Below are 25,917 nucleotides of genomic sequence, written 5' to 3'. Positions count from 1 at the left end.
CGGCAAGAGGTAGCAGGCACTGGCACAAAGGGTTTCCTATCCCACTGGCTGTTGGTTTTCATTTTTAAATTTATTTCAATTCTTATCTCGAATTGATAGTGCCTTGATTGGGCAGCCGCTGGAGTTGCAGGAGGGGAATCTGGCTCGCTCATTAAAATTTATGCACAGGAAACGGAAGCGCCGCAGACGACGAGCAGACACAAAGTTGCTGCTTCTCTAGGCCTCCTGATGATGATGATGATGGTCCTCCTTGGTGGCTCCGTGCCTCAGCCACTCCCCACTACCCACTCCCCACCACACCGCCACGAAGTGCCACAATCTTTGGCTACGCAAGCGGCGTGACAAACAGGCAGAAAGTGTCATTCAAATTGGCCGCAAAATTGAAAGTGATGACACGCCCACACAGTCACGTTGCCTTGCATAAGCAATTTGGATGGGCAGTGCAGGGGAAGAGTGGTTCATGGGCTACACAAGGAGAAAAACATATTCTTTTCTCCTGCATACATTAGTTTCTTCAATGCTTCTCAGTTTCTGTAAGCACATGTTTCGTTCTCTACGTGTAAAGGGTGTTCTCATCTTGATTGCCGTTTGTAGAAGGAGCAAATCATGAATGGTGCATGGCATTAATTGTCGTATTCATGGCTGGCACTCGCATCTATTAGATGAATGCACTTGCTGCTGCGCGGAGGGCTGTGCCCCTCCAGCACCAACTTGGGAACCGAATCCCCTGGGTCCTCTGCACCTCTTCACACTTGACTTACTTGGGGCCACAAAGTTCGTTCCCATGAACTTCTTCTGGTGTTCTGCTCTCTATGCATAACGTTCTTCCACCCGTCCATCCATCCAGTTTAAGAAACCACGTATGTATCTCTCTTTGTGTGGGTTCTGCTGGCAATGACAGTTTCTTCGGCTGCCCTGAGACTTTTGTCTTTGGGCATTTCCCTCAAATAACCATTCACACACAGCTTTTCCAGCTCCCATGAGCGTGGGAGTGAGAATGCATGAGAAGCCCCAAAAAATGTAAAGAAACGAGGAAAACCAAGAAATCCAATCCGCTGAACTTCAAGTGCTCTTGGATTCGCTGAAACAAAAATAGTAATAACTCATCTAATGCGGCCGGAAGTCGCCAATGTGAGCGGCAAGAATTTGGCCCCCTGGAATTCGCCGGCTCAGTTTGATTCTTCTCCGTTGTATCTGAATTCTGAATCTACTAATTATCCATTTTTATGAAACTGCCTTTCCCGCTGGGGACCTCCTGAAGCTCTCAAATATCTCGAGACTTTCCACAAAGCGGGTATCGTAATTCAATGCCTTTTCCCTCTACAACTCCTAATGGTGTCCAATGCGTCGCCCAATTTGGGCTTGGAATACTTTATGGCATCCGATTCTCACCTGACTCACCCAGCTGCGTGGGTCGTAATGATGGGTTTTATGTATGCATTAGTTCGATAGGGGAATGGGGATCGTAAATTTGGTTGATGCCGATGCCCCAAAACATGTTTAGCATATTTTTCCTTGGTCCAGAACAAACAAACGAGGAAAGAACAACAAGTGGCTATCCCCCCAAAAACAAGCATTGTGTGTGGCTTCGAAAACTCTTTCCATAATTCTGTATTTTCAGCCTGTTGTTTCCCCATTTTTTTCTGTTGATTCACTTCATTTGTTTACCCCATGAACAGATGAAGTTTCGTGGGAAATATCGCGCCAGTGCAGGCAATGAACTAATTAAAAAATATAACATTGCTCTGGCGTTCTGGAGCTCGTTTCCATGCCTTGTTGTTGTGCAATTGAAAACCCATCCCAAGGAGCTTCCTGAGCCACTTGAAGATGGTATAAATGAAAGAGATTCGTTTTTTTTTTTTTCTTCTTTTTTTGGTTAAGTCATTTCCTTTACGAAACGAAATTCAATTAGGGCGCCGGGCCGGAAAAGCGGAAAAAGCATTTCGACAAATTGGCAACAGACAGAAGACTCAAAATGCCCGGTAGCCCGATAGCCCAATAGGTCCATGGATTACAATATATGTACATATGTCTATGATGAGGCCGTCGTCGTTCGGTTTCCGTCCCTGTCCACTTCCGTCCGCTTTTTATTGTTTTCGCACCTCGCCTTCCGTTCGCCTGGCAGCGGATATTCTACTTTACATAAGCGGTATTTCCTCAATTTTTCCCGGTCTTTATATGATTTACTTGATTCGACGTTTTGTTTTGGTCACCGCATTCGCCACCATTCGATTCATAGATAGATTCTGCAGATCGCTCATAGGAAATAGTCAATGGCCGCACTTGATCAGAACAAAAACGCTAACAGCCACGATCAAGAGCCGCAGTAAAAGCCATGAGTACTGCACTGGTGTTGGAAAACAGCGTTTAAAGCAGTGCCTCACAGTTATAGATAGTTATGCATACCAATCGCCTCCAGGGGCACGATGTCCTTGAGGACAGTTTGTGTTGGCGCCTCGTACAGCTTTTGGTACTCGTTTAGCAATATCCTCGACTTGAGACGCACTGGCTTCCGTGCGTTCTCCTCATCGTCCTCGTCCTCGTCATCCGTCAGATTGCCGTCTGCATCCATGGGCATCTGGCTGGCGTTCATGTGCTGGAGCAGATTCTCCTGCGATTTGAGTAGAATCTTACGGGCCTCCCGCTGCCTCTTCTCGTAGTCCAAAGGACGCAGAGTCTCGTCCACGGCGGAGACCAGGGCCTGTTCGATCACCAAACTCTGATCGCACTCCGGCTGAACGGAGTTCCGTGGCACTTTCGATATGCAGGTCATGTACAGCGAACTGGTCGATTGGTAGATCTTTACGGGTATGAAACTGAAGCGGAAGAAAGCCGCTGCAGTTCTGGGTTTTGAGAAATATTAGCCGAGCGTACCTTGTAAAAAAGCCATTGTTCGTCTGCATTGTGGATTTTACACTTGATAAATATCAATTTTTAAAACTAGTACTTCTGGCGTAAAAAAAAAATATGGAAAATGTTTTGTTTGATTGTAAAATCGTAGTGTGTTGACTTATTTCGCTTACTGCTATCGCATTATTCATTAGAACATGAAATCATTTTTAAATTACTGGCAACATAAAATAATCTTAGCAAGAGAATAAAAAGGAAATGTGTTCATATATGCCTTGATTTAAAACTTTCTTATCTGATCAGCGCAAATTCATGCAATGCGTATGTACACAAAAATTCCCTATGATTTTGGTTCAAAGTCTTCTCAGTGAGTCTAAACTCAAGAATGTGATTTATAATTAAACTCGTGTTAGGCTGTGATTTTATAATCACACTCGTGAGTTATAAGTAAATTAATTTGTGAATTTATATTTAAACTCGTGTGCTATAAGTACAATAATCTGTGATTTTACAATCAAACATGTGTACAACAATCAAAACAAGTGCAGTGCACCTAATTCGATAGACTTCTTGACCTGCCCAAAAAGTTGGGTTCTACTGGTTCTGCTGAATTGTAATTGGAGTTCAAGTTCCTGTGGTGCCCCTTCAGAGTGTTTGGATGCAACGGCGTCAGCTGGTGGACAAGGTTGTGGTCTGTGCCCCTGGCCGTGGCATGTGGCATGTGGCAGGTTGCGACATCTGTTGCCGTTGCTGCTGCGTGTGTTTTATGCTTGGGTTTCTGCTTTACAAGGTGGCCAGCGAGCAGGGCACTCGGGTCTGGCTCATTTGTCTCACTTCCTTTACCTTTAACTACATCCCGGATGCTCCCGAAAAACCAACAACCGAACTGCACCGAATGCAAACTTACAGAGCCCAGCGACAATGGGCCACATGGAGCGAAAAAAGCTGAAATAGCGGCGGCAGCAGGAAGAGCATCCAAATGTATCTGATTCTGTATCTGTATCTGTATCTGGGTATCTATGCGTCTGTGTATCTGCCCATTCATAGGAGGCACAAAAAGAAAAACCCAAATCAAATGAGCGGATGCACGGGCGGATGGAGCGCTTTGAATCTGTACGAGTGTATATATACATACGTACATCGCTCTCACTCGCCCACTCACGGATGTATCTTTGTATCTATCCGGGTTCTATTTGACTACCGATGCTGATTATCGTTATCCGTTATTGTTATTGTTATTGTTATTGTCATAATTGTTCCGCTGCGTTTTTTGCAACAGCTGAATTTTAAATGGGAAAATTTGGGTTGCATTTGCTGGGCGGCTTCCGCTTTTTCTTTGTCTTCTTTAATTTCCTGTATTTTGTTGGAATTATTTTAGTTTGTTTAAGCAACCAATTTCCCTTCAATACTCATTTAACTAACTTCTGTAGTAGCATTTTTCGTAACTTCTGTTTCCTCATCGCCCCACCCACACAATTCACACAGCCGAAAAAAGTCTTTGGAAAATAAACACTTTCTGGTGATCTATGCATGGCCAGGGCCTAAACAAATGTTGCCACTAACTTCTGGCCAACAATAACAATGAGTTTACTGCACTTGTCCCTGTGTGTGTGTGTTTGAAAGGGTGTGAGTGGTGTGGGGCTCCATCCCAAATTTCGACTTGGAGCATTTGTTGGGACTTAATGATGTGCTAATTGCTCGAGCGTATATTTCACTTGTCGATGTGAGTGCGTCTGCGGGAATCGTGAAAGACATAAACAGAACATTAACATTAAGTCCCAGAGTCGCTGCTCAAAAGGGCATTCAAGATTCGTGGAGAGGAATGCATGAATACTCGCCAGAAATGATATTAGATTATAGAACTCGTATGTATATTTAAGAAGTACGAGAAGTACCAAGAAGTACCTGCAATAATACACCAGCTTGTTCAGTTATAAAATTTCATTTTATATTTTCATCATATGCGAACTTAGTTAACTAATAGGACAGCATTATAACTTCGATCTCTTGTAGAATTACAAGTCACGCCACTCCCATCCAAATGAAGTGGGAAGTGGCCGCAATCTTTGACAACATTGAAATGCAGAATATTATCGCTAATACTTAGATGACGAGCAGAACTAACGACTAGGCATTATAGCTAGCTGAACTATAACTATAACTATAACTAAACTAAGCGAATCCTAGAGATATGTACAACCATAGAGAGGACTGCGTATCCGCGAGATATAGATATTCGAACAGCATGGCCCTATGACAGCAGCGCCATTGCCCGGGCCAGTCGCACCCGGAAGTCCCGGTAGAGCATCTTGCCGCCGACGGGAACGCGGCACAGGTACATGTCGAGGCTCATCAGGCACAAGGCCTTGCCGTTCATTGGGAATTTCTGGGGCAGCTCGGCCGTGACCTCCAATCCCTCGGACACGGCCATATTGATGAGCCACTTCCACACGTCCGCCCGCGTCCAGTCGCGCGGATCCAGCGGCAGACCATCGGAGCCCATGGGATGCAGCAGGCTGGTGGTGCCATCATCAGCGCTCATCAGTCGATTGTTGTTATCATCGGCGGAGGCGGAGGCGGAGCAGGAGGAGAGGGATGAGGAGGCGGAGGACGATGCTGGACTGATCAGGGTAACTCCGCCACGGCACTTGTCCAGCATTTGGTAGGGATGATGCAGGTGGCGCCTGGCGGACGTGCTGCCGCCACCACTGCCGCCCCACAGATCCTGACCCCCATTCACCTGGGTGAGGTCCAGAGGCGGCACTCGTCCGGCGTATTTGGGATAGCTCGATTCCACTTGCATGTCGCTTCCGTTCGCAATGTTTCGCCGCTGAAAGTGGAGTAAGAATGGCTGATTAATGGCTGTGATTCACTTTTTTGCGCGCGGGGCGAGGGTTAGTACAACGGAAATGCTTTCACAAGCTGGCAATTGTTTTAATCGCTACAACAGCAAGAAGCAACAACACAAGCACTTACTAATATAAGTAATAACACGCATACGCCGCTTTGTGTGCATCGCCAGTGTGATGACCCTCGCGCTTTTGCGATTACACGGTATATTGGTTAAGAGATTAAGGCGATTGGGCCTAAAGATAGCTGGTTACCTCTGCATATCTATGCCATGTATGAGGCTCTATAAAATCAGCTAATAAAATTACCTCTGCCTTTTGCTGTACTCCGAGCAAGGGTATCTGGCATTCGACTATCGGCTTCAGCACTTCCTCTTCGAATTAATATTTCGTTATTAAATCTGACCTTGCTGCCGGAATGGGCGGCGTCAGCGGATCGCGCGAAAGGAAGCGCTGAGTAATCATTACGGAGCGCTGGCTGTCATATCGATCGGCGGTCACATTTGAATGGGGCGGGGGAACAGAGGGGGCGGGGCCGGCGGTATCGGCGGAATCGGCATGTGGCTGACACAGAAACGCAGGCCAAGCTGCGATTGCGATTACAAACCAGAGTCAGAGATCAGGGGAATCCGGCCCGCGGAGGAAGGTGAGCGGGAGGCGGTGGTGAGGTCAAAACAGAGTGGAGCGGAAATAATTACCAGCCCAATTGGCAGCTGCGAATGTGGCGAGCAAAACAAAGAGCCATCGAAAAGGGGGTATTCAACAAAATAAATATATATGTACTTGTATAAAATACAAAACAGCTAGCGAGACATCCGCCGACGGATCATAAAAGGTGTCACTGCGAATGTGGGTAAGAATGGCAATGGCAATGGGAATGGGAATGGGTAGCCGGCGGAAGAGGAGCTTCGTCGCGATTCCAAGCTCGCCAAAAGGGAGCCTTAATAGTTTTCCGGAACGAACTCCCGGGAGCTTCCGTTGGAAGGAAGGAAGTGCGTAAGGAGTCGCAGTGGTTTTAATTACACAGCTCATTGCCGCAGCTCAAAGAAATTCCTACGAAATGTGACTCAGGCTGGGAAAGGGAAATAGGGTATATCTTTATCGACATTTCTGATGTGCGCTATATACGTGTTTTCAAAATCATTTCCTCTTGATTTTTCTGAGAATAAATGCTTACTTACTTCTTCAAACAAACACACATTCGGCGTTAAAAGCCCTGGAAATGTGTGAAAATGTATATATGGGTAATGCACCCATCGAATCCAAAGTTGGGATGGAAGTGATGGGCAAAGCAGCTATTTGAAAAATCTAGAAAAATCCAGACACTCCAGACACCATTAGGTGCAAATAACAAAGCCCTCGAAGAACCCCTGGTGGAGAATGACCCATAAGGAATCCCCAAGTCTGGCCGATCTTCAGGCGGTCCCCAGCAGGCGTGCTCAAATTACACTTTTAATCTAATTCAATCGAGGGAAAACTCAGCCCACCCATGAAGCATTGACATCCATTATAATACGATTTTAGCTGAATTACACATGAGCTGCAATTAGCATGTAATCCCTTTATGATAACCAAACTTGGTGATATGTTTTTCAATGTGCACTCACTTCCGCCAACGTTAGAAGCCAATAAAATACTTACTCCCACGCGCGGGAAAAGCGTGTGAAAAGCGGAAAAGTGGAAAAGCGGAGCGGCTTAGTCAGCAATTGTCAAACGGAGCTGTCTGCGAGGCTTCCGCTGACTGGAATGCACCTCCACCCATCCAAGTGGCGGCTCGAAGTGATTGATTCGTGTTGTCGGGGAGCAAACTATAGTATACCCTGTAGCATATGTGGCATACGGCATATGGCATTGACATTCAAGTTGATCGGTGGCTCGTGCGCAGCACGCGTTGTTTTTCACGCTTCGCTTTGTTTTCGGTGGATGGATGGATGGATGAATGGAAATGGGAAAAGGAAAAGGAAAGGGAAATGGTTTTCAGTTACTATTCGGTTGACAAAAGTCAATGGCAGGAAGTTGAGTCGTCGGTGCTGCGTTCGCACATCCGCTGCGCACAGGATGCACTCCCCCGAGTCCCTTTTTCAAGGAAAAGGGAACAGCGCGCCAAATACACTCGCACAAATAAATGAGGAAATGTGCGCCAGTTTTAATTGCATCCACGAAAGTGTTGAGTCCGTCTGCTCATGCTACTTAGTAGCAGCCACTAAGCCCACATGCACACACACACACACACACACAGAACTTTAAGTGTTCGAAAGACAAGGAAACGTAAAAAATCGTAATTTGAAGTTCGTAAAAATGACGCGTTTCCTGTCATTTGGCGAGCACTTTAAGTGCGTAATTTGCTATCCGCCAAATATATGTGATTCTCGGGTTGGGGCTTCGAGTGTGTATCTTGTCGGCTTCTGTTTTTGTCGGCGGGTGTGTTTATGCCCCACAATTTCCTCTTTCTCCAGGCTTCCCCTTTCATCTTTCAAGCGGCTTCCGCTCAGCGAAACAGATTCTTCTTTGTGGATCACAAATGGCATGCATTTTTGTGCGCGACACACAATAAATAATTTTCCAAAATTTCCAACATTTACTTACGTATATGTATGTAAGATTTTGTGTTTGAGAAATCGCGCTAATTGTCCTGACTAATGCAAATGTTTAGTTATTTCTCAAATAAACATTTATCTTCTATTAAAAGCCAGAGCCAGACAGTTCGAAATGTTCAAATAAAGCAAATAATCAGTCCGTTGTTTTGTTAATTTGCTGAAATGCACGTCGCGTTTTCTTGGCCAGCCGTCAAGGCAACAAACTCGCCCATTCATCGGAGTGCATCAGACGACAACAGATGATAATCTGCTAAATATTGTTAAAAATAAACATTTCTAGCTCGTCTAGCAGCGAACCGGATTCCGTTTGTGCACATGCTGCCACATCTCGCGGTTGTTGTTGTGACGCATGTTTGCTGATATTACAAATCATGTAACGCCATCGAGGCGAAGGCAGCGCAACTGCAGCGTCTGCCTGACGTCTGCTATCGCCGTCCCTGTCTGGCCCCAACAGCCCCATTCATCATTTCGCCGCACACTGAGAGAAATGCGCACTACGCCACTCAGAGTCAGATATCAAATGGAATCAAAGGCCATGCAATCTAATCTTATCTATGGAAATCGTTCTCTCTCTATATTTCTGAAGAAATTCTAGATGGGCGGATTACTTTTTCGCGCAGTGTGCGCCACTGTGGCCCCCAATGTGTGATGGACGGATGTGTGACGACTTTCGGTCTTGTTGTCGCCGATGCGTTTAAAAATATAAGTACCGTGCGGCCAAATGGCGCCAAATGCATCTCGAATCGCTATGAGTCTTGTCAACTGTGCAGCAGCGCAAGTGAATTAAAATTGAAACGAAATAAACGAAGAACGAAGAAAGTTGGCAGTTGGGGATTCATGTGTGTTCCGCGTTCACTGTTCACTCTGTTCACTCTATTCACGCCTCGCACGTGTCGGCGGGAAGTGAGCCATTGCAGTCGCTCCCCAACTCCACCCCCCAGCTCCAGCTCCACCCCAGCTCCACCTCCAGCTCCTCGCCCATGGGTCAGCAGGAAGTGGGTCCCCAGTAAGTGCTTATCAAAGTGAGTGGCGTAGTCAGAGGTTTGTCATTTCCCCCACGAAGAGCTACGGTGAGCTGAGTCAGCTGGAAATTAATTAGGCGGGCGAGGCCAGGTGCAGATCGTTCGGTCCTGCAGCTGCAAAGATTGCCCAGAACACACGGGGCATATGGGGCATACGGGGCATGCCACTGCTGCAACCCTCGACGCCCATACAACATACAACTCCGTATCCTTTGCGCATGCGCGCGCATTCAATACAAAGCAGCAGAGGAACAGAACGAACGAGAAACGGGTCAATAACTGGGAAACCACGAAACCATCCAGCCGAATGCATCTTTATCGACTTGGCCACAACATTTCGGTTTGCAGCTGCCGTCCTGGCATTTTAAGTGTCGCTTTGTGAGTGCACAGCACAAAATTGTATGGTATTATGGGATCAGTCGAGCTGGAACTGTATCTTTGGCCCAAAAGGTGTGTTTACAAATGTATCTAAGCGGCATCTTTCCCTTGCAGATGCCAGCCTAAGCTCAAGACATCTGTATATCCGTATTCAAAAAACTACGTGAACTTTCAATGTGGTACTACCGCTCGGCTTCAGTTTAGCTTAATTATGAAAACACAAGCTTGGAGGTCAATTAGCCAGAGTCACATCAAAACTGACAGACAACTTTTGTCGGTTTCGACTGCAAGACAGCTACATAGTAACTATAAAAGCCAAGTCAACTTAAACCTTCGGAATGCTTTTGAGTGTTAATGATGGCCGTAGAAAAAATGAAAACAGAATATGTAAACCGACTTACCTTGATCAGAAAAATGTTAATCCAACAATAGTTTGTCTTGCGAATCGTCGTCGAGGTTGAGTTGTTGGAAAATTCGTTTTTGGGTGTATTCAATTTTTCAGCCTTTATTATTTGTTTGGTTTCGGTTGGGTTGTAAGTATTTTTAAATGGTATTTGCTTCTGGAAACTGCACTTTGGCTCTCCCAATGGGGTTGTATCTCTCGGATACGTTTCGTTTCACAACTTTTGCAGCATATAACGTATTTTTCACGCTCTGAACTACTTTTCCTATTTCGCTATGGCTCGGGTTTTGAAAGTTTTTGGTCGCTACTGCAATTGGCTTCGTTTTTCACTTAACACGACTTGTAGTTGTGGCTATTGTTTTGGTTTTCTATTTCTTATTATTTCTTTTTTTTTTGGGTGGTAAATCCAGTTTGTCAGTTGCAATCGTCAGGCGTACTGCGAAACGTATCTTTGTATCTGGCAGATGAGTGAGTAATGCGCACTGCAAAATGTCCAGAAATGTATCTCTATCTGCGTTCTGCTCGCGCGCGCTCCACGTTTTCAACTGATTGCGATCGTGTTCGTGCATCGGTTTTAAACGTCAGCCCTCTGCTGACGTCGCTGTCGCTGCTGTCGGCGACGGCGAAAGAGAAGAGAACCAACGTTAAGCAATATCATTCAAAAGAGAAAAAAAGAGACTTTTATTTTCTTTTTCTCTTTTGATTTTGAAAAGAATTACATTTCGAATATTAAAATAGGTGCTCCTCTCTTAAGTCTTGAACCGCGACTTACATAATAATAAGATCGCATAAATAATCATTATAATTGTGACACATCATTTAATATTATTCGAAATGTGAAAAAAAAACTTCAGCCTTGGGACATTTTTAATATTTTTGAATTTTTACAACATCATACACCAGAAAACTTACAAAAAAAAATTAAAAAAAAATAGATATCTAAATTTAAATGCAATTTTTTAGGGAATTGCGCCAGAAACATTGAGAGGTATGCCACTTCAAAATCCGATTAAGATGAGTTGAAGATGGAGTTTAGAACTTCAGCCGTTACATACTTTTCAACGTCCCTTTAACGGGTATAAGAAAATCATCAAATCAAATAATTTTTCTATTACTTGTCATTGTTTTTATAAATTAAGAAACTCGCTTTTATAAATACATATATCATATCAAAGTCAGGAATCATATCAAAGTATAGTTTATTTTTGAATTCCTCGGGGTTTATGTATGGAAAAATGTAAATTTTTATCCGTGCATATACAGACCCGCATTTCAAACAGTCTTTCCTGCTTATTGAGTCAACAGCTAAGGTCAATGAAAAAAGGTTCTTGGGCTGCCAAACATGAGGAAATAAACTGATCCCCTGGCCTACAGAAATGTGGGTTAACTTTGGCTGCATGAGCATGAACTTTTTGTTCAAGGATTAAGGGATTTGAAAACAGACTTTATGGTATTTGTTTCCTTGTATATAGGGGTATTACTCGTAGGGAAACGAAAGATTCGTATACAGCCATAGAAAGGCAATCCACCGGGTTAATCCCGCCGTTCGAATGTTCTAAAAATCTTTTTGGAAGCTGTCATCGAGTATCCATTAGTTCTTTGTTTCGAAGTACTATAGGCTTAATACATCTGTTCGCAGTTGACACGAAAGTATTTAAAGAAGTAGTACAAATAGTATAGAAGCGTGATATAATTTGAAACAAAATTTAATAACAATTACTAATAGCATTCATACGGGCAACTATGATATAGTATCAAAACTAGCTTCGGGAAGTATATTCCGGTTTCTAATCGAAATTTTCTGTTTTATTATTTATTGTTCTTTATTATTCTCGGTTTTAGTGACTAGACCCGCCTTGGCACCTAATTTATCACCATTTTCATTAGCAATTTTTGAAGATTTATCATGACGATCATGCACTTGTGCATTCATTTATTCCATAAGTAACTGACTCATTAATTTCGTAGAACGTTCCTAATTATTCAGCCAGCATGGATCGCTGAGTAATTACAGGAAATCCCTTTCCTGCCGCGCACTAAAAAGCATTTCGATGTTTTGCGGCTGGCACGCATGCCAAGCGATTTCTGGATGCCTCTGGAGATCCTTTTTGGGGACTCGAATCGGAGTGGTATAGCATATGGCATGTATATACCTATATGTATATATACATATATGAATACTGTGGGTCAGCCATGTGCCAGGAGCTGTCAAGTGCGTGCTGGAATCCTTTTAACCATCACGCCAGGCGGGATCATGCCGCTGATCGAGTTACGCCAGCTTACTTGGAAATTTTGTGAGCAGTTGCAGTACCACGACCACGCCCACGGGCACGCGTACGCCCACAAAAGGTGAAGGTGCGGAGGTGCAGGATCGATCAGCTGCACTCGAGTTGCAGCGCAGATGCTGCAGCTCCGGTTTGAAGCGGTGTCCTGTTGCGATCTCAAGTGCATCTAATGGCTTGTTTATCAGCAGTTGTCGATCGCCGGGCAAATAAATTGAGTAGGTACCATTTTCCTTAATTGATTGCGGCGTCGCTCTAATCATTTCTAATTGCGATGCGAAGGACGCACGTAGATAAGCGCACACGGAGAAAAATGTGTTCCCCGAAACCAAGTCACTTAGACGGTTCTTTATATATATGGGTGGTTAAAAAGAAATTTGGGAACTGCTCTTGATCATATAGTATCTTAGTATAGTATCATACAGTATCTTCTATAGCAATATAAAAGTGATCTAACATATAAAAGTTACCTGTACACCCTTTCCTTGAACCTTTATTTATTTACTTCATAATCCTGCATGGAGTTTTTCTTAGTGCACCTACACTTAATCCCCGGCCCATCCTGTCCACATACGAACCCAAGCCAAAACAGCTGCCTTGCATCCAATTGCAACGTTTTTCCCTATTGTCTGGCCAGGAATCGGAATTTGAATCTACGCATTAGGGACGGGTATCTCGAAGGCGATAAGAATCGCCTTGGACACAGGATGTGCAATGAGAGTTGCCAAAATATATGCGTATACATATGTGTATGTATATATGGCCGTGGAAGGAGAGACCCGAAAAGGATGTTTACTTAGGCGCACGTACGTGACGCAGTGAGGCAATTCTGTGTGTCCGGCTGATAATTGCCCAAAGGAATGCCTGGATATTTGCTTAGCTTTGTTGATTTTCAATTACGTGCCCGGGTCCGGATTGTGTTTGCGCATAAATTGCCGGCAAAGGAAGTTAAATCCTCCACACGATCGGGCACGATGGTTGATTTACACTCATGTACATGTACCTACATCTGGCAGCTGTGTGGGGATGAAGATCGGGAACTGGGGATGGGAACTGGGCTTGGGAATGGGGGCGTGTGCCGTGGAAATATATGAATTCCCAAAAATATCCAACCAAACAATATTCGGGGTGTCGCCAGCTATTTATAGAGCACAACCAACCCCGAACTAAACGATTTACGAGCCACATACACATGTATATAGTTTCGAAAATTTCCCTAGCTCCATCCAGGCATCCACAGTCATTAAAGGTCTACGAAAATACACAGAAAGTACATAGATGCAACGAGTGTCGGAGTAGGATGATAATGTTAACGATCTCGCCGAGGGGATTCCCCGCCGTAGAACTAATCCCAAACAGCCTCCAGTTCGTGCTCGGCGTTTTATTGGCACTTTCGCCAGACTATAAATCAATAAACAGATTGTGTGGCATCTTCCGTCATAAAGTTTTCAGCGTTTTCCTTCGGAGAATTTCGACGGAGGCGTAGCAGCTGCTGTCGTGTTTTCCCCCGCTTTCCTCGCTTTTTCCTGGTTTTTCTCAAGTTTCCAACTGAAATCTTATTACGAAAACGTTCGTATCAATCAGAAGAATAATAATAAAAGCAAATCAAGTAACCGTAAACAAGAAAAAAGCTGGAAAAATAAGACGCGCTCGTAAAGAAACTGGCAGACACAAACATGGCAACGAAAGGCCACACAGTCGGCAAGGGATTATGCACTTAAAGAAATATTGTCTGTAGCTAGAAAAAAAGTTATTTCAAATCTTCATCTTCATCTATTCATCTACAAGTAAGCATGTCTTTTTAAAGATTATATTTATTATAGGAAATTAGATAGTATGTCCTAAAGAAAAATATTCAATACTTTTCTACTTTTACTACTAAATTAAATTTCTTGACTTATCCGTGTTCTTGTACAACTCTGTTAGTTTAATTATAGGAGCTGAAATATCTGATTTGATCTCGCAAATGATTTATCTCAAGTGTAGCTGAGATTCCAAGATTCCATCTGATGGGTATATCACCGGGAGCTGGGAAACTGGGCACAGAATACCGGAGACAATAGGGCAACAAGCCGCAGCCACAGCCGAAAGCGACTTCCGCTTTCGTTTCATAAATTCGGATTAAGGCATTTTCAAATGATAACAATGAAAGTAAATAAAGAGAACGGCGGTGAAGAAATGCTCCGTGAATCTGATTAACGGCAACAACACCATTGTCCACAATGGGAACTTACAAAACGTGTCACGTAAATGGTTTGTGGTCCAACCCACCGGGCAATAAACCAACGAAAACCCACAACAACATGCCCCAGAACAATCGCAGTGCACGCATAGAACGCAGATAAATAGCAGAAAAGTGGTGTGGAAAGCTCTGCGGATTGTCTCCGAAGGGAAATCCCTAATGAGGCGGAGGTTCTTTGTTAGTTAAACCACTTACACAGATACAATCCGATCACGATTGTGGGCGGATTGCCTCCAGGGGAAGTAGGATGTCTTTATGGAGGTAGGGAAGTGATTATGGGCTTAGGGAAGTACTTAGCAGCGGAAAAAGAGGGAGAGCTAACTATCAACTTGAAACTAACTAGTAGTATCTTTAAGATACTATCTTCATGTGCATATATCACTTTAGCACTAATTTTGTATTTATAATTATAAGAATGCATTAATAAGAGAGATGTTTATGACTCGATCAATTGAAAACGAGCTAACGGATTGCGTTTGGCGCAGACAGGCAGAACAATGGGCAGATACAGATGCAGATACAGATACCAATCGACAACTCATGGATACGTGCATCCGCTGAATGAATGGCTCGGCGCATTTGCCAAATAGTTGAGCCTAGACAATTGCATTTCCTGCCCAAGTGCCTGCTGGCCCGCATCCCGAATCCCGCATCCCGTTGCCGTTCGCCAAACAACACATGGGATTAGGTCCGCCTCCTGCAGGAGCTCACAGCTCACAACTCAGAAGGACTCAGGATTCATCTGTTGCTCGAGGTCGTGAGTGCGGGGCACAAATGAAGGCTACTCCTGAGCGGAAACGGGAATCGAGCTGGGAAGGCGCGTACCCTGTACACAAAACAGGAGCAGGGGTAAAAAAAAGAAGGACGTGAAACGCAGGGAATTGTAAAAACAAATGTTGTCAAACAACAATAACAAGGAAAAGGATGTCCTGCTGAGCGGAGAAAAGTGCGTAGAATGCTGTGCGTTGCAATTAACATTTATACACTGAGCTTCAAACACCGAACATGTTTACAAATATTTTCTGCTTCCTACCAAATAACAAAGATATTAAAAAATTGATCTCTAAGGACTAAGAGTAGATTAAATAATATTATTGGGAATGTTTCAAGCTCGATTTTCAATTTGAAAAATTATTATTAGTTACTTTAACTTTCTTATTTATTTTCTTTTAATTCCGGTGCTCGATTTTCTCCCGAGTGTAGCCATCCCGCCATCCGCTCCGCAGGACATGTGGCAAGTAAAACGCAGCAGGGAAGCCAAATTAGTTTCTCATTCCGAGGCAGTGTGAAATGCAGTGCAGGAAGCTGCTGCAGCAGGCTCAATTTGGTTCCGAGCCCATTGTGCGTTCACGTTTCGCCCAGGTACGGATGGAAAACTCCCAAAATATTGCCGGTGATTAGTGACTTTTGGTCGGTGGCGATGAGGAAACGCCTGTGGCGTTAATTGTTTGTCCCGGCTCAGTGCTGGCCACCGCTTTTGATTTGCGCCGCTCAAAGCGGTTAATCTGGGCCACAGGAAGCGGAAACGGCAGTGCCAACGGAAGACGGAAGCCGGAAGATCCGCAAGATCCGGAAATTAGTTGGAAATTCGCTGGACTGTTGCAAACGAGGCAAGCAGACAAGTAAACAGATTAATGCAGATGTGAGCAGGAGAAGACAAAGGGTAAAGACACCAAAGATAGTTGGAAAACATTGATTTAGTTGTAGTTTAGCACTAGCCGGTTTATTGCACTTGGAAAATAGGGCGGCGGCGAAAGGAAATACTTGGGAATTTGGGAAAGAAAACTATAAGCCACTACGCGCCTGGGCGAACGTATGCACTGTATGGATCGAAGGATGCCCTCTAGCTCCTTCGATGCCCAACAATGCATATATTTCGGCGACGCGCTCCGGAGCTCAGAGCCACTTCTTAACGGGTGCTCGGCAGTCTGGGCTGCTGCACTTCTTGCAGCAGGGAAAGCTGGGCAGATCCTTGGCATCGGCCTTGGCCAAGTACGGTTTCTGGTGCAGCGTTACGCCGGCGGCGGTGCGAACGATTCTCCGCCGGAAGTTGGTGCCCGCCAGCAGGTAATTCACGGGAAACTGCAGCATTCCGGGTCGATAGTGGGCAATGGGACTGAGTCCCAGGAGGGCGTTCTTAGCAAAGCCGCTGCCTCCAGCATTTCGATTGCCTGCCGGGCAATCGGTGGCATCCACCTCCTGCCACTGGCGACCCTCACCCCGGTTGCACTGCTGGCAACGAGTGTGCCGCTGATGGGATCGCTGTCCCTTACCCGATCCCTTTCTGCGGCTGCGGCCATCTCCACCTCCTGATTTGGAGCAGGGACCGCGGCATCTGGACTTGCAACCTTTTCCACAATCATGCGGCTTTCGCGAACAAATCCCATTGCAATTGTGCTTGCAGCGATGTTCCTCGCAGTTGGGCAGGAAAAATGAAGGCGTCTTGTGGGATCCTGAACTTTCTGCATCGCGGCTGGAAACGTTTTGGACTGATCCCAAATGCTTCACAGCTTTGCCCCCGGAACCTTGGTTGGAAATCGTCTTGGTACTTTGGTTGGACTGCGAGCTAATTTTCCCCTTGCTGCCCTTCTTTTCAGTTCTCAATTGGCTTTCCTTGTGGGTCTTTGTAGTGTCCTTCGCTGGCGAATTGCCGCCGTGCTCTGGACTTTCCTGCTTGGACTTTGGTGGACTCTTTTCGACGGGCTCCGGACTCATACTTTTCCTAGCCTTCTTTTTCTTCGCCTTAGTCCTTAGATCTGCACTTTTCGAATTCTCATTCTTATGGCTCGGCTCTTGGTTATTCATCTTGTCCTCCTTGGTACTATTACGGCCGATGAAGATCTCCAGTGCCTGGGCAATAAGCAGAGCCAGCTTGTCCTTGGTTTCGAAGGCCTTGCGGCAAAACTGACAGTTGCATGTGCAACTCTGGGCCTGGCCATAATCGAATGACTGGTTTCTAGTTTGATTGGTGTAGTCGGGGCTTGAGGCTTCTGATTTCTGGTTGATACTGTGCTTGGAGGGATAATCGAAGCTGTAGCTTGATGCGTAGTTCTGAAACCCCTTCTCCTCATAGCCTAGAAAATATGTTCCACTTTAGGTATGGTATAGCAAACGATACATCAACTTACCATCCCTTTGGTAGTAGGAATCCCGGCGCGAAGCACCCATATCATATCCGTAGTCGTATCGATCGTCCCTTTCCGGCTCGTAGCCATATTCCTTGCGGTTCGGATCCACGTACTCGTAGTCTATATAGCCAGCCAGTGGGTTACTCTGATAGTTGTTGGGATAGTTGTTGGGATAGAGGTTATTTTCAGAACGATGCGCTTCCATGGGCATATGCACTTGACCGCCACCGCGGCTTATAGCCGCAGTTAACTGGTCGATCAGCGATTGGTTGTTGCAATCCTGCAGCACAATTATGTTGAAGGGTTGATCCCCCAGCGGCTGCTGACCGTCATATGGATTTCCACTTAGCTGCTGCCACTGACCAGTTGACTGCTGCTCAAATGGATTCCTACTGAACTGTTGCCACTGACCAGTTGACTGAGGTCCTGGCTGGGAGTGCGCTTGATCCTGCTGATAAGGACATGGTTGCCCCGCTATGGGCTGACATTGTCCGTGGCACTGCACATGGTAATTATCCACGGCGGCCTGGATCTTCTCATTGCACTGCGCACACATGCTCTGACCTGGCTGACGAATCTCCTCCCGCCCGCAAAACTGGCAAATGGGGCAGTTGCCGCCCAATCGACGCTGCGAGGCAGGGTCGAGTAGGGACCTTGATGGTGTCGCCGCCTCTGGAATGCTCTCCTGGGAAAGCGATGGCGACAGGTCGCACTGACCTGTGCAATCACTTCCTCTTCTTCGACACTTGCAATTCCAGTTGCAGGGCTGCACCTTGTAGTCCTGACAGCGATCGCAGTTTTTCAGCACGTACATATTCTCTGGCACATTCAGGCTGCCAGGACAGGATCTTTGGGGAGCAGGACGTGGTTTTGCACCCACTTCGGCCTGACTACCTCGGGACTGGTCGGCTTGGCTACCCTGACCCGCATCTTTTCGCTGCTGTTCTGAGCTTCGGAAGTGGCCCATAATTTTGTTTTTGACGAAATGTTTCATTTTTATAAGAACTTCTATTCGGACATCAGACTCTAGGCCTATGTACTGGCCTCCATTGTTTCGGCAGGCTGATCCTTGGAAGCAGCACGCTTCTTCCTGCGGCCAAAGATCTGGCGCCAGCTCCAGGCTCCCGAATCGTTGTTACCCTTTACGAAGGCGTCTCCAAATACCCAGGCCTGCAGCTGACTTAGTCTCGTAAACTTTACGGGTATACCCATTCCTGGAATTTTTGGCGGCTTCGGCTCCCCGCGCTGGTGAATGGGACTCAGGCGGCTCTGAGGTGAATCCCTTGAGCGACGTACTCTAAGGAAACTGCCTCTGTAGAAGGGATTCAACTCGGTGCCCAAATAGGAGGCTCCACGTCGCACGGGCTCGTTGATATCCGCATCCATTGAAGCGGGTGCTACTAAAGATGCTGGTATCTCGGGCGGTTCAGGCCTGGATCTAGTGGGTGCTGGTGGTTCTGTTCTATTCGATGGTCCTGGTTCTGATTGAGATCTATAGGAATGGGCATGTTCCTGGGGATGCGAAGCACCTCTGGCAGAACTATGGATCTCTATGACGGGCAGTGCAGCCCTTGGCCTTTGCTGGGAAGGATTCGGGTCCCGTTTCTCCGACTTCTGCACCAGGTTCGCAGAAGGAGAACGCATTTTAAATGGTGGTGGAGCCGCTGGTCGCTCACGTTGCTGGCCAGAAGTTGATGGAATAGTTCGACCTTGGTCTACATAGGAGTGACCTGCTCTGCTCGGACTCCGCACATGTCCTGTTGGCTGGTATACTGGATGACTGGGCATATTTTGAGGTGGGGAAGCGGCTTGTCTGACACCTTCGAAAGCAAAAAAAGAAAGAACTTCGCGTTAAAGAGGATGTGTAAGTGCCGCGATCGAACTAACCCTGTCTGTGACTTGACATCCGCGATGGCGCCACTGGATTAACCCCAGTCATCGCCGCCTTGGCCCTTCTCTTCAAACTGGTCGCAATTGTGCCCGTCATGTAGTGAGAGTTCCGACCTCCCTGGCAGCGCTTCTTGCAGCAAATGGTCAACTCGTATCTGGTCTTGGGCAACTTCCTGGGTCGACATCTTCCCAAAGTCCTGTAGATAATGCGGTTGCCCTTTGGGAGGAAACCATACAAAATTAGCTGTCTGTCTGGTGTTTATAGCGCAGCTGTTATGAAATGGTGCCATATAAAAATCCATTTGTGGAAGAATATCTTTGAACTACACTTCAATTATCTTACGCTGGCAACGTCCGGAATGGAAATATTCGGCATCATGGGTAGCAATCCGCACATGGGACAGCATTTTTGGGCCACCGATGCAGCGCACCTCTTGGCCGAAGAAGTTTGCTTCTTTTGGGCCAGAACCTTGTGGCATTTCGGGCAGAGTTTTCGGCAGGACGCACATCTACCATTCTCTGGGCAATTGAAGCGATAGCTTTTCACAGGCTTTTCCATCAGGGTTTCGTTGGAGCAGATGGGCGGTTCCTTGCAGGAGCGACTGCGATTTTCCGGTTTGGCTCGCTTACAACTGGGCGATCGTGCTCTCTGCTGGGCAGGACATTCCTCACTGCAGCTTTCGCAGGCAGGTACTCCATTGTCATCATAGTCGCAACGAGACTGAACCAGCGGATTCCTGAGTACCTCCGTACGGGAACGACTGTGCTCCACGTAGTCGGCGGCATCGCTTTCCTCGTCGGTACAGCGATTGCAGGCACTACATTTCCTTGGTTTGACTTTTGGACAACTGGTTGGCTTGGCTTTGGGTGTGGGTTTCCTGGAAACCGGTTGCGGTGCAGCGGCAGGAGATTTCCGCCTTGGGACAGGTGGAGGTGGCGGTCCTTGTATGTGCGAGCGAGCATGGCAGCGAACGGCACAAGTTTGAGCTGCTGGCGTTGGTTTCCTCAGGTAATAGCTTTTGTCCGGGCTACTCTTCCTATGCACTGGCGGTCTTTTGGGTGAACGCTCCTCCTCACAGCTGCAGTCGGAAAGTGACGCCTTCATTCGCTTGCTCCTCTGAACCCGCTGAGCTCCGTTTTCCTCAGACTCACAGCTGCATTCAGAGAGCTGCTTTTGCAAGCGTTTAGTTTTCTGCACCGGTTTTCGTTCTGGCATTGGTTCAGGATGCCCACAACTGCAATCGGAGGACTTTTTGGGCAGGCGACTCTGCCTTCGCTGAGACTCTGGAGGATATTCGCCATACTGCTGTTTTTCTACGGCAGAATTCCTGGGACTGTGCTGAAACTCCCTGTATTCCATATAATGCGAGGAGGGCGTCCTGTACGCTCTCCTGCCCGATGGTTGGTCGCATCCACACTCGCTTCCATGTCGATCCTTTGGCTGGGACTGGGAGCGCGCATGGTGCTCATAGCAATGGCGACATGGTGCTCCATGGCTTTGCTGGGCTGCGCCATGGTTTCTATTGTCGTAATAACTCGACTGATTCTGTGCAGGCTCTGAACGCTGATTCTGATTAATCTGATTCTGATTATAATATTGATGGGCTGGCTGCGGGCAGTTGTTTTGCGTCTGATAATTGCCCCGATAAGGACAATTGGGATGGCACTCTTCATCCTCCGGAATATGGCCACTCCTCACGACCAACGGGTTGCGCAGTAAATTGGGTTGCTGATAGTAGTCGCAATCCCCGCCAGAAACCCTCTTTCTCCGCTCCGAATGAAGGGTTAGACCGACAAAATGGGATCCGAAGCCTGCGAAGGATGCGCTTTCCTTGAGCTCCAGATCCCTGGGTATTTCATTGTTGTCGGTGCTCGAGCTTAAGCCACTAGTTGCGTTTTCGATGGCCAAGTATTGCCCAGACCGTTGAGCCATTTTCCTCTGAAACCTGCAGTTCAAACATCCGTCGTACTAATGGTTTTATGGATATAATTTAATTTAGAGATATTTCTTATGCGGGAAGTGTGTGTAACAAAACTTGGGTGAACGCCAACATTTTTGGTGTGTGGGTATGACTTAAAAATCACAGTTGACCTTTTCAGCCGAAAGCAGTCTTTTATTGTAGCAGTAATAATATCTCGGTTCAAAGACGAAAACCAAAGGTCAGCTTTGTCATCATCGCATAACTTTGGGCTAACAAAGCTGCACTTTGGTGCTCCTCGTTGATCCGAGTTGGTCTGTCGGTTAACAAAACAAGCTTTAGCTGTTCTATATCTCCGCGGAGGTTCGGTTGGCTCCTGATAGGCTCAGCATGCGACTATATGCCTTGTTCAGAGCTTTGGCGGTCATCGGAAGGTCCTGCCACAAGCGCCAGCTGCGCTTCTCGTCGAGAGTTGCTCTCAAGGACCTCTGACTGCGCTTGCCCACAAGCGGCTTGGCTGCGGAGTGGGATCGAGCATGGGATCGAGTTGGATTCCGGGTACGACTGGAGCGACCTGGTGGCTTGGAGTAATCTGGCTTGGGCCAATGCAGTGGCCTTCTCATTGGCAACTGAGTCTGCGTACTGGGATACGGAATGGCAAGTTCACGCAGGCGGGGATTCAGCCTCTTCCTCGTCCGTTTACGGCGAACGAGCCTAAGGTTGGTGAGAGGATTGAGTATGATATGGTGATATGGTTATGCTCTAGCTCACCTGGGATGCTCCGCCTGGTAGACATTGCTACACCGCTCGACGTACTCGTTGCCTCCATGAATCCCCTGATGGCTACCCAATTTTGGAGCGCTGCCTTTCTGTTCACCATTGGTCTTGGTCAACTTACTGTCGTCGTCGTCGTCTTCGTCGTCTTCTTCGTCAGAGGTAACCATTAGGTAAACAGAGTATTGTTTCTGAAGACCATCCGTGCCAGATCCCGCCCTTAATCGACTCTTCTGTTCCCGATCGCCCTTCTCATGCTCCTTGGCCTCACACATGTGAGCCACCAGTTGCATCAGCGAGTGCCACATGGGATTGTCATCCAGGCCCTTGATTTTTTCTTTCCGCAGCAGCTCGTTGATGTTCATTTTCCGCGATCCTTTGCTAGTTGCTGAGGTGGTCGATGTGGCTTTCTGCGGACCAGGCTTTAGATAGTTCTTCAGAGGATCGGGCCCAGTATTCGTGGCCTTGTCGCTCAAGGAAGTGCGACTTTGGTAAGGCGGTTTCGACTGATTCTGCTCTGTCGTCAGGGTAATTGTGCTGCTATCGTTTTCCAACTCCAATCTTTTGGAAAAGCGATCAAACAAGCCCGGCGATGATGGCAACTCCAACTTTTCCGGTTTCGCTTTGAGTTCTGTTCCCTCATAGGAAAAGTTCTTCGAATATGGTTTGTCATTTCCTTGATTAATTGGTTTGATTTCAGCATTGGCTGCCGCAAACATGGGAGTTTCCGTATCTGAATCGCAGCTAAAACCTTTCATAAAACGGTCTGCTAATTTCCCAAAATTGAAGCTCTCACATGTATTTGGTTCCAGATGGGTTTTCTGATTTTGTGGCTGCTTTCTTGAATCATTTTGGTGCTGTAGACTGCTTTGATGCACTTGCTTCAATTGCTCTTTTTGATTCTGCATGGACTCACGCTGTTTGAGTAGCTCATGTTGCAGTTGCAAGTGCTGTAGTTGCTGGCGCTCTTTTCTCAGTGTATTCAGTTTGGATCGCTTATTTGGCTTCGGTGGAACGACGGGCTTAAGTTTGATTTGCTCCACTATGGGTTTTCGGTATGAAGAAGGGGTGTCACTCGTGTTCCTGATTGTCACTTTCTTCGTTTTCGGGGGACTGACGGTATGGCAATCACCTTTGAACTGCTGACCAGCTCCAGCTCTTGGAGAATTCTTCAAAATACCAACTGGTGCTGGCTTCGGTTGCTGCTGCAGCAGAAGTTGCTTGTGCTGCTGCTGCACTTGATGTTGCTGCTGTTGCCAGTGCAAAGCACTAGCTGCCCCCGGATAATGGAACAAATGGCCTTGATTCAAATGAAGATGTGGCTGCTGCGGCGTGGATGCAACTCCTACTGCTGGAACCCCATCGTAGCACTGGTTTTGACAAGCAGCCAGGATGCAACCTGGCGTCAGTAGCGCTACCTTGGAAGCGCTTCGACTTGGACAGGATGCATTTCCGGCGCTGGGATGGCCCCTTTGAAATTGCAGTCCGTAGTTTGGGATGAAGCTCTGAATCGGAGCGGTTTCTCGAGGGGATCTCATCAGCTGACGGCGCAGGCGACTCAATTTCCGGCTACTGACTTCCGGCGGAGCTATCACCGCCATTCGCGGCATGGCGCCACCCATTTTGTTGCACACGGAATGCCAATACTCTGGCATTGCGGCAACCAATGGACCGCGGGCGAATTGCTGCTGCTGCCACAACTGCTGATAGGCATTCATCGAAGCCTGCTTGGCCGAATTACTCAGAATCCTGCTCCGAACCATGGTGGAATCGATGGATTCTTATTAATTCGCTGGAGGTTTCGTCCTTCGACTGCTGGCTCTGAATGTTTCCGCTGGGTTGCTTTGCTGTTGAATAAATGTTTTCTTTTTTTCTGGTTTATGTGGGGCTTGTGGGTTCATTGAAAATTTTGGATGCACTTTTCGTGCCATATCTGTTATTGGAAAACCCCTGACAAATGGTACACGGCCTGCCAAGAAATGTTTGCTCTTATAAAAAAAATTATTGGCTCTCATCATTATTTGCCATATTTTTTCAATTTTTTTCGAATATTTTTTAGTTTATCAGAGAACTTGTGGCGAATATTTGTATTATAAGTCTATAGCCTAATGCAATTATTTCTACTTTGAAATAAATTTTTATTTTATAACAAATTAAATTTTATGTTTTTGTTACTTTTATGTTTCAATTTTATGTTTAATTTTTTATCACATTCAATTAATATTTAAGAATCTTTCGTCATCAATGCATTTTTAAAACTTGCTTTTCGAATTAATTTAAACACTTGTTACTGACATATGTATACCTCAGTTTCTCGCAGTGATGCATAAGCTTTGAAATGACGTCACGCGACTCCTAGTGCGTAACTTCCGGTCGCTTCGTTTGGTCCTTTCGCTCATTCTTTCTCTCTCTCCACCTACGCAATTTCAGTCTTAGTGGTGTAGTGAAATTCCCGGCTCCATTTTCATTCAGGTGGCTGCTGGTGGAAAGTTGAATCAACGGCCAGCTGGAAGGCATTCATTCATGGACGGGCTCCTTCCAGGATGCCATTTAGTTTGGTGCGTATTCCAGGCTGCGCAGGAAGGAGAAATTACCGTTACAAAAGCAAGCGTCGAAAAGGACTTTCCTGAACCGACAATGAAATCAGCTTATTTGATTTCCAAGTCTCAAGTGAACAGAATCCAGTTATATATTTTCCATAGATTTTTTTAGTTTTATTCCTAAAGAAAAATGGTCTCCTTTGGCAGTGTGGCAAAACTTTTGAGTAGCTTCGAGTGCTGTGCAAGCTCGTGGGTCAAAGCCGTAAATCCGGGATGGTACGAGGCTCGTGAGATTCCAAAGACCATCCTGATCCAGAAAGTGCGACAGGTGCCAGAGAACACCAGGGTAATTCGTCAGCGACCCCAAACAGCAAAGCCGCCTAAAAAGGCCCCCCATCAGAGGCGCCAACTACATCTCTAAGCGCCAAGGAGATAGGGACATAGTGACTCATTGGTGAGTATTTTGCTAAAACCATTGCTTTCGTTCTGGCCATAAAACCCTTTAATATAATGCGCGCCTGAAAGTATGCTTAGAAATCAAGCCCGTACTTAACGGAACTTTTAAATTTTTAACTTTAACATATATAAAGTTGTGGAAAAAACTGCAAGAGCTTGTTAACTATTTTATAATTAAAACTAATGCTTAGTTCTGTTTGTACTTCAGCAGACTCTTGAATTTTTTTAATGCACCACACGCTTTTATACTTATAATCTTAAGGTGCATAACATGCTTTGAAAAACATGAATAGGCACTACCGGCTACGAAATTTTGAGATGTATATTTTTCCTTTACAGATTTAAATGTTTTAATCGAATGCTGATGGTATAGGTAAATATATAACGAATTTAAATCGGCTGGCAGTGTTGGCTAACAACCGCATTCTCCCACAGAGTTGTCTCGCAGCCGTCATCGATTTCAGCATTTTGCCTGCTGTGGCGTCACGGCCACACTGAGTCGGTGCCGAGTTTTTGCTTCGCGAGCAGGTGGTGTTGTCCAATCAGAATCGCCGTCGACGGCACGATTAACATAAGAAAGAAAAAAA

At 46.1% G+C, this 25,917-nt stretch overlaps 6 protein-coding genes across 6 annotated transcripts; 1 reads left to right on the top strand and 5 right to left on the bottom strand.

The window, feature by feature from the left end:
* Positions 1-1,862: 1,862 nt before the first annotated feature.
* Positions 1,863-3,777, bottom strand: LOC6547219. Its single transcript, XM_001974681.3, has 4 exons — positions 3,694-3,777; positions 2,875-2,949; positions 2,407-2,816; positions 1,863-2,347 (listed from the first exon to the last, which is right to left on the bottom strand). Exons 2-4 carry the CDS (start codon positions 2,901-2,903, stop codon positions 2,271-2,273), a joined length of 516 nt encoding a protein of 171 aa, XP_001974717.1. The 5' UTR covers positions 2,904-2,949; positions 3,694-3,777; the 3' UTR covers positions 1,863-2,270.
* A 1,009-nt stretch (positions 3,778-4,786) lies between these two features.
* On the bottom strand, positions 4,787-10,684 carry LOC6547220. Its single transcript, XM_026980589.1, has 2 exons — positions 10,098-10,684; positions 4,787-5,680 (listed from the first exon to the last, which is right to left on the bottom strand). The coding sequence occupies exon 2, from the start codon at positions 5,651-5,653 to the stop codon at positions 5,102-5,104; it is 552 nt and encodes a 183-aa protein (XP_026836390.1). The 5' UTR covers positions 5,654-5,680; positions 10,098-10,684; the 3' UTR covers positions 4,787-5,101.
* Positions 10,685-16,468: 5,784 nt separating this feature from the next.
* Positions 16,469-18,754, bottom strand: LOC113564330. The gene is made up of 2 exons (XM_026980988.1): positions 17,752-18,754; positions 16,469-17,697 (listed from the first exon to the last, which is right to left on the bottom strand). Exons 1-2 carry the CDS (start codon positions 18,743-18,745, stop codon positions 16,520-16,522), a joined length of 2,172 nt encoding a protein of 723 aa, XP_026836789.1. The 5' UTR covers positions 18,746-18,754; the 3' UTR covers positions 16,469-16,519.
* Positions 18,755-18,783: 29 nt separating this feature from the next.
* On the bottom strand, positions 18,784-21,601 carry LOC6547221. The gene is made up of 3 exons (XM_026980987.1): positions 19,985-21,601; positions 19,639-19,858; positions 18,784-19,571 (listed from the first exon to the last, which is right to left on the bottom strand). The coding sequence occupies exons 1-3, from the start codon at positions 21,572-21,574 to the stop codon at positions 18,784-18,786; spliced, it is 2,598 nt and encodes an 865-aa protein (XP_026836788.1). The 5' UTR covers positions 21,575-21,601.
* Positions 21,602-21,743: 142 nt separating this feature from the next.
* Positions 21,744-24,163, bottom strand: LOC113564331. The gene is made up of 2 exons (XM_026980989.1): positions 22,332-24,163; positions 21,744-22,274 (listed from the first exon to the last, which is right to left on the bottom strand). The coding sequence occupies exons 1-2, from the start codon at positions 24,095-24,097 to the stop codon at positions 21,908-21,910; spliced, it is 2,133 nt and encodes a 710-aa protein (XP_026836790.1). The 5' UTR covers positions 24,098-24,163; the 3' UTR covers positions 21,744-21,907.
* Positions 24,164-24,958: 795 nt separating this feature from the next.
* On the top strand, positions 24,959-25,911 carry LOC6547222. The gene is made up of 3 exons (XM_001974684.3): positions 24,959-25,328; positions 25,670-25,703; positions 25,766-25,911. Exon 1 carries the CDS (start codon positions 25,065-25,067, stop codon positions 25,293-25,295), a length of 231 nt encoding a protein of 76 aa, XP_001974720.2. The 5' UTR covers positions 24,959-25,064; the 3' UTR covers positions 25,296-25,328; positions 25,670-25,703; positions 25,766-25,911.
* The last annotated feature ends 6 nt before the right edge of the window (positions 25,912-25,917 follow it).

Source organism: Drosophila erecta, unplaced genomic scaffold, assembly GCF_003286155.1.
Source record: "Drosophila erecta strain 14021-0224.00,06,07 unplaced genomic scaffold, DereRS2 tig00000092-arrow-pilon, whole genome shotgun sequence".
NCBI lineage: Eukaryota > Metazoa > Arthropoda > Insecta > Diptera > Drosophilidae > Drosophila > Drosophila erecta.
This window is presented reverse-complemented; position numbering and strand designations above follow the sequence as displayed.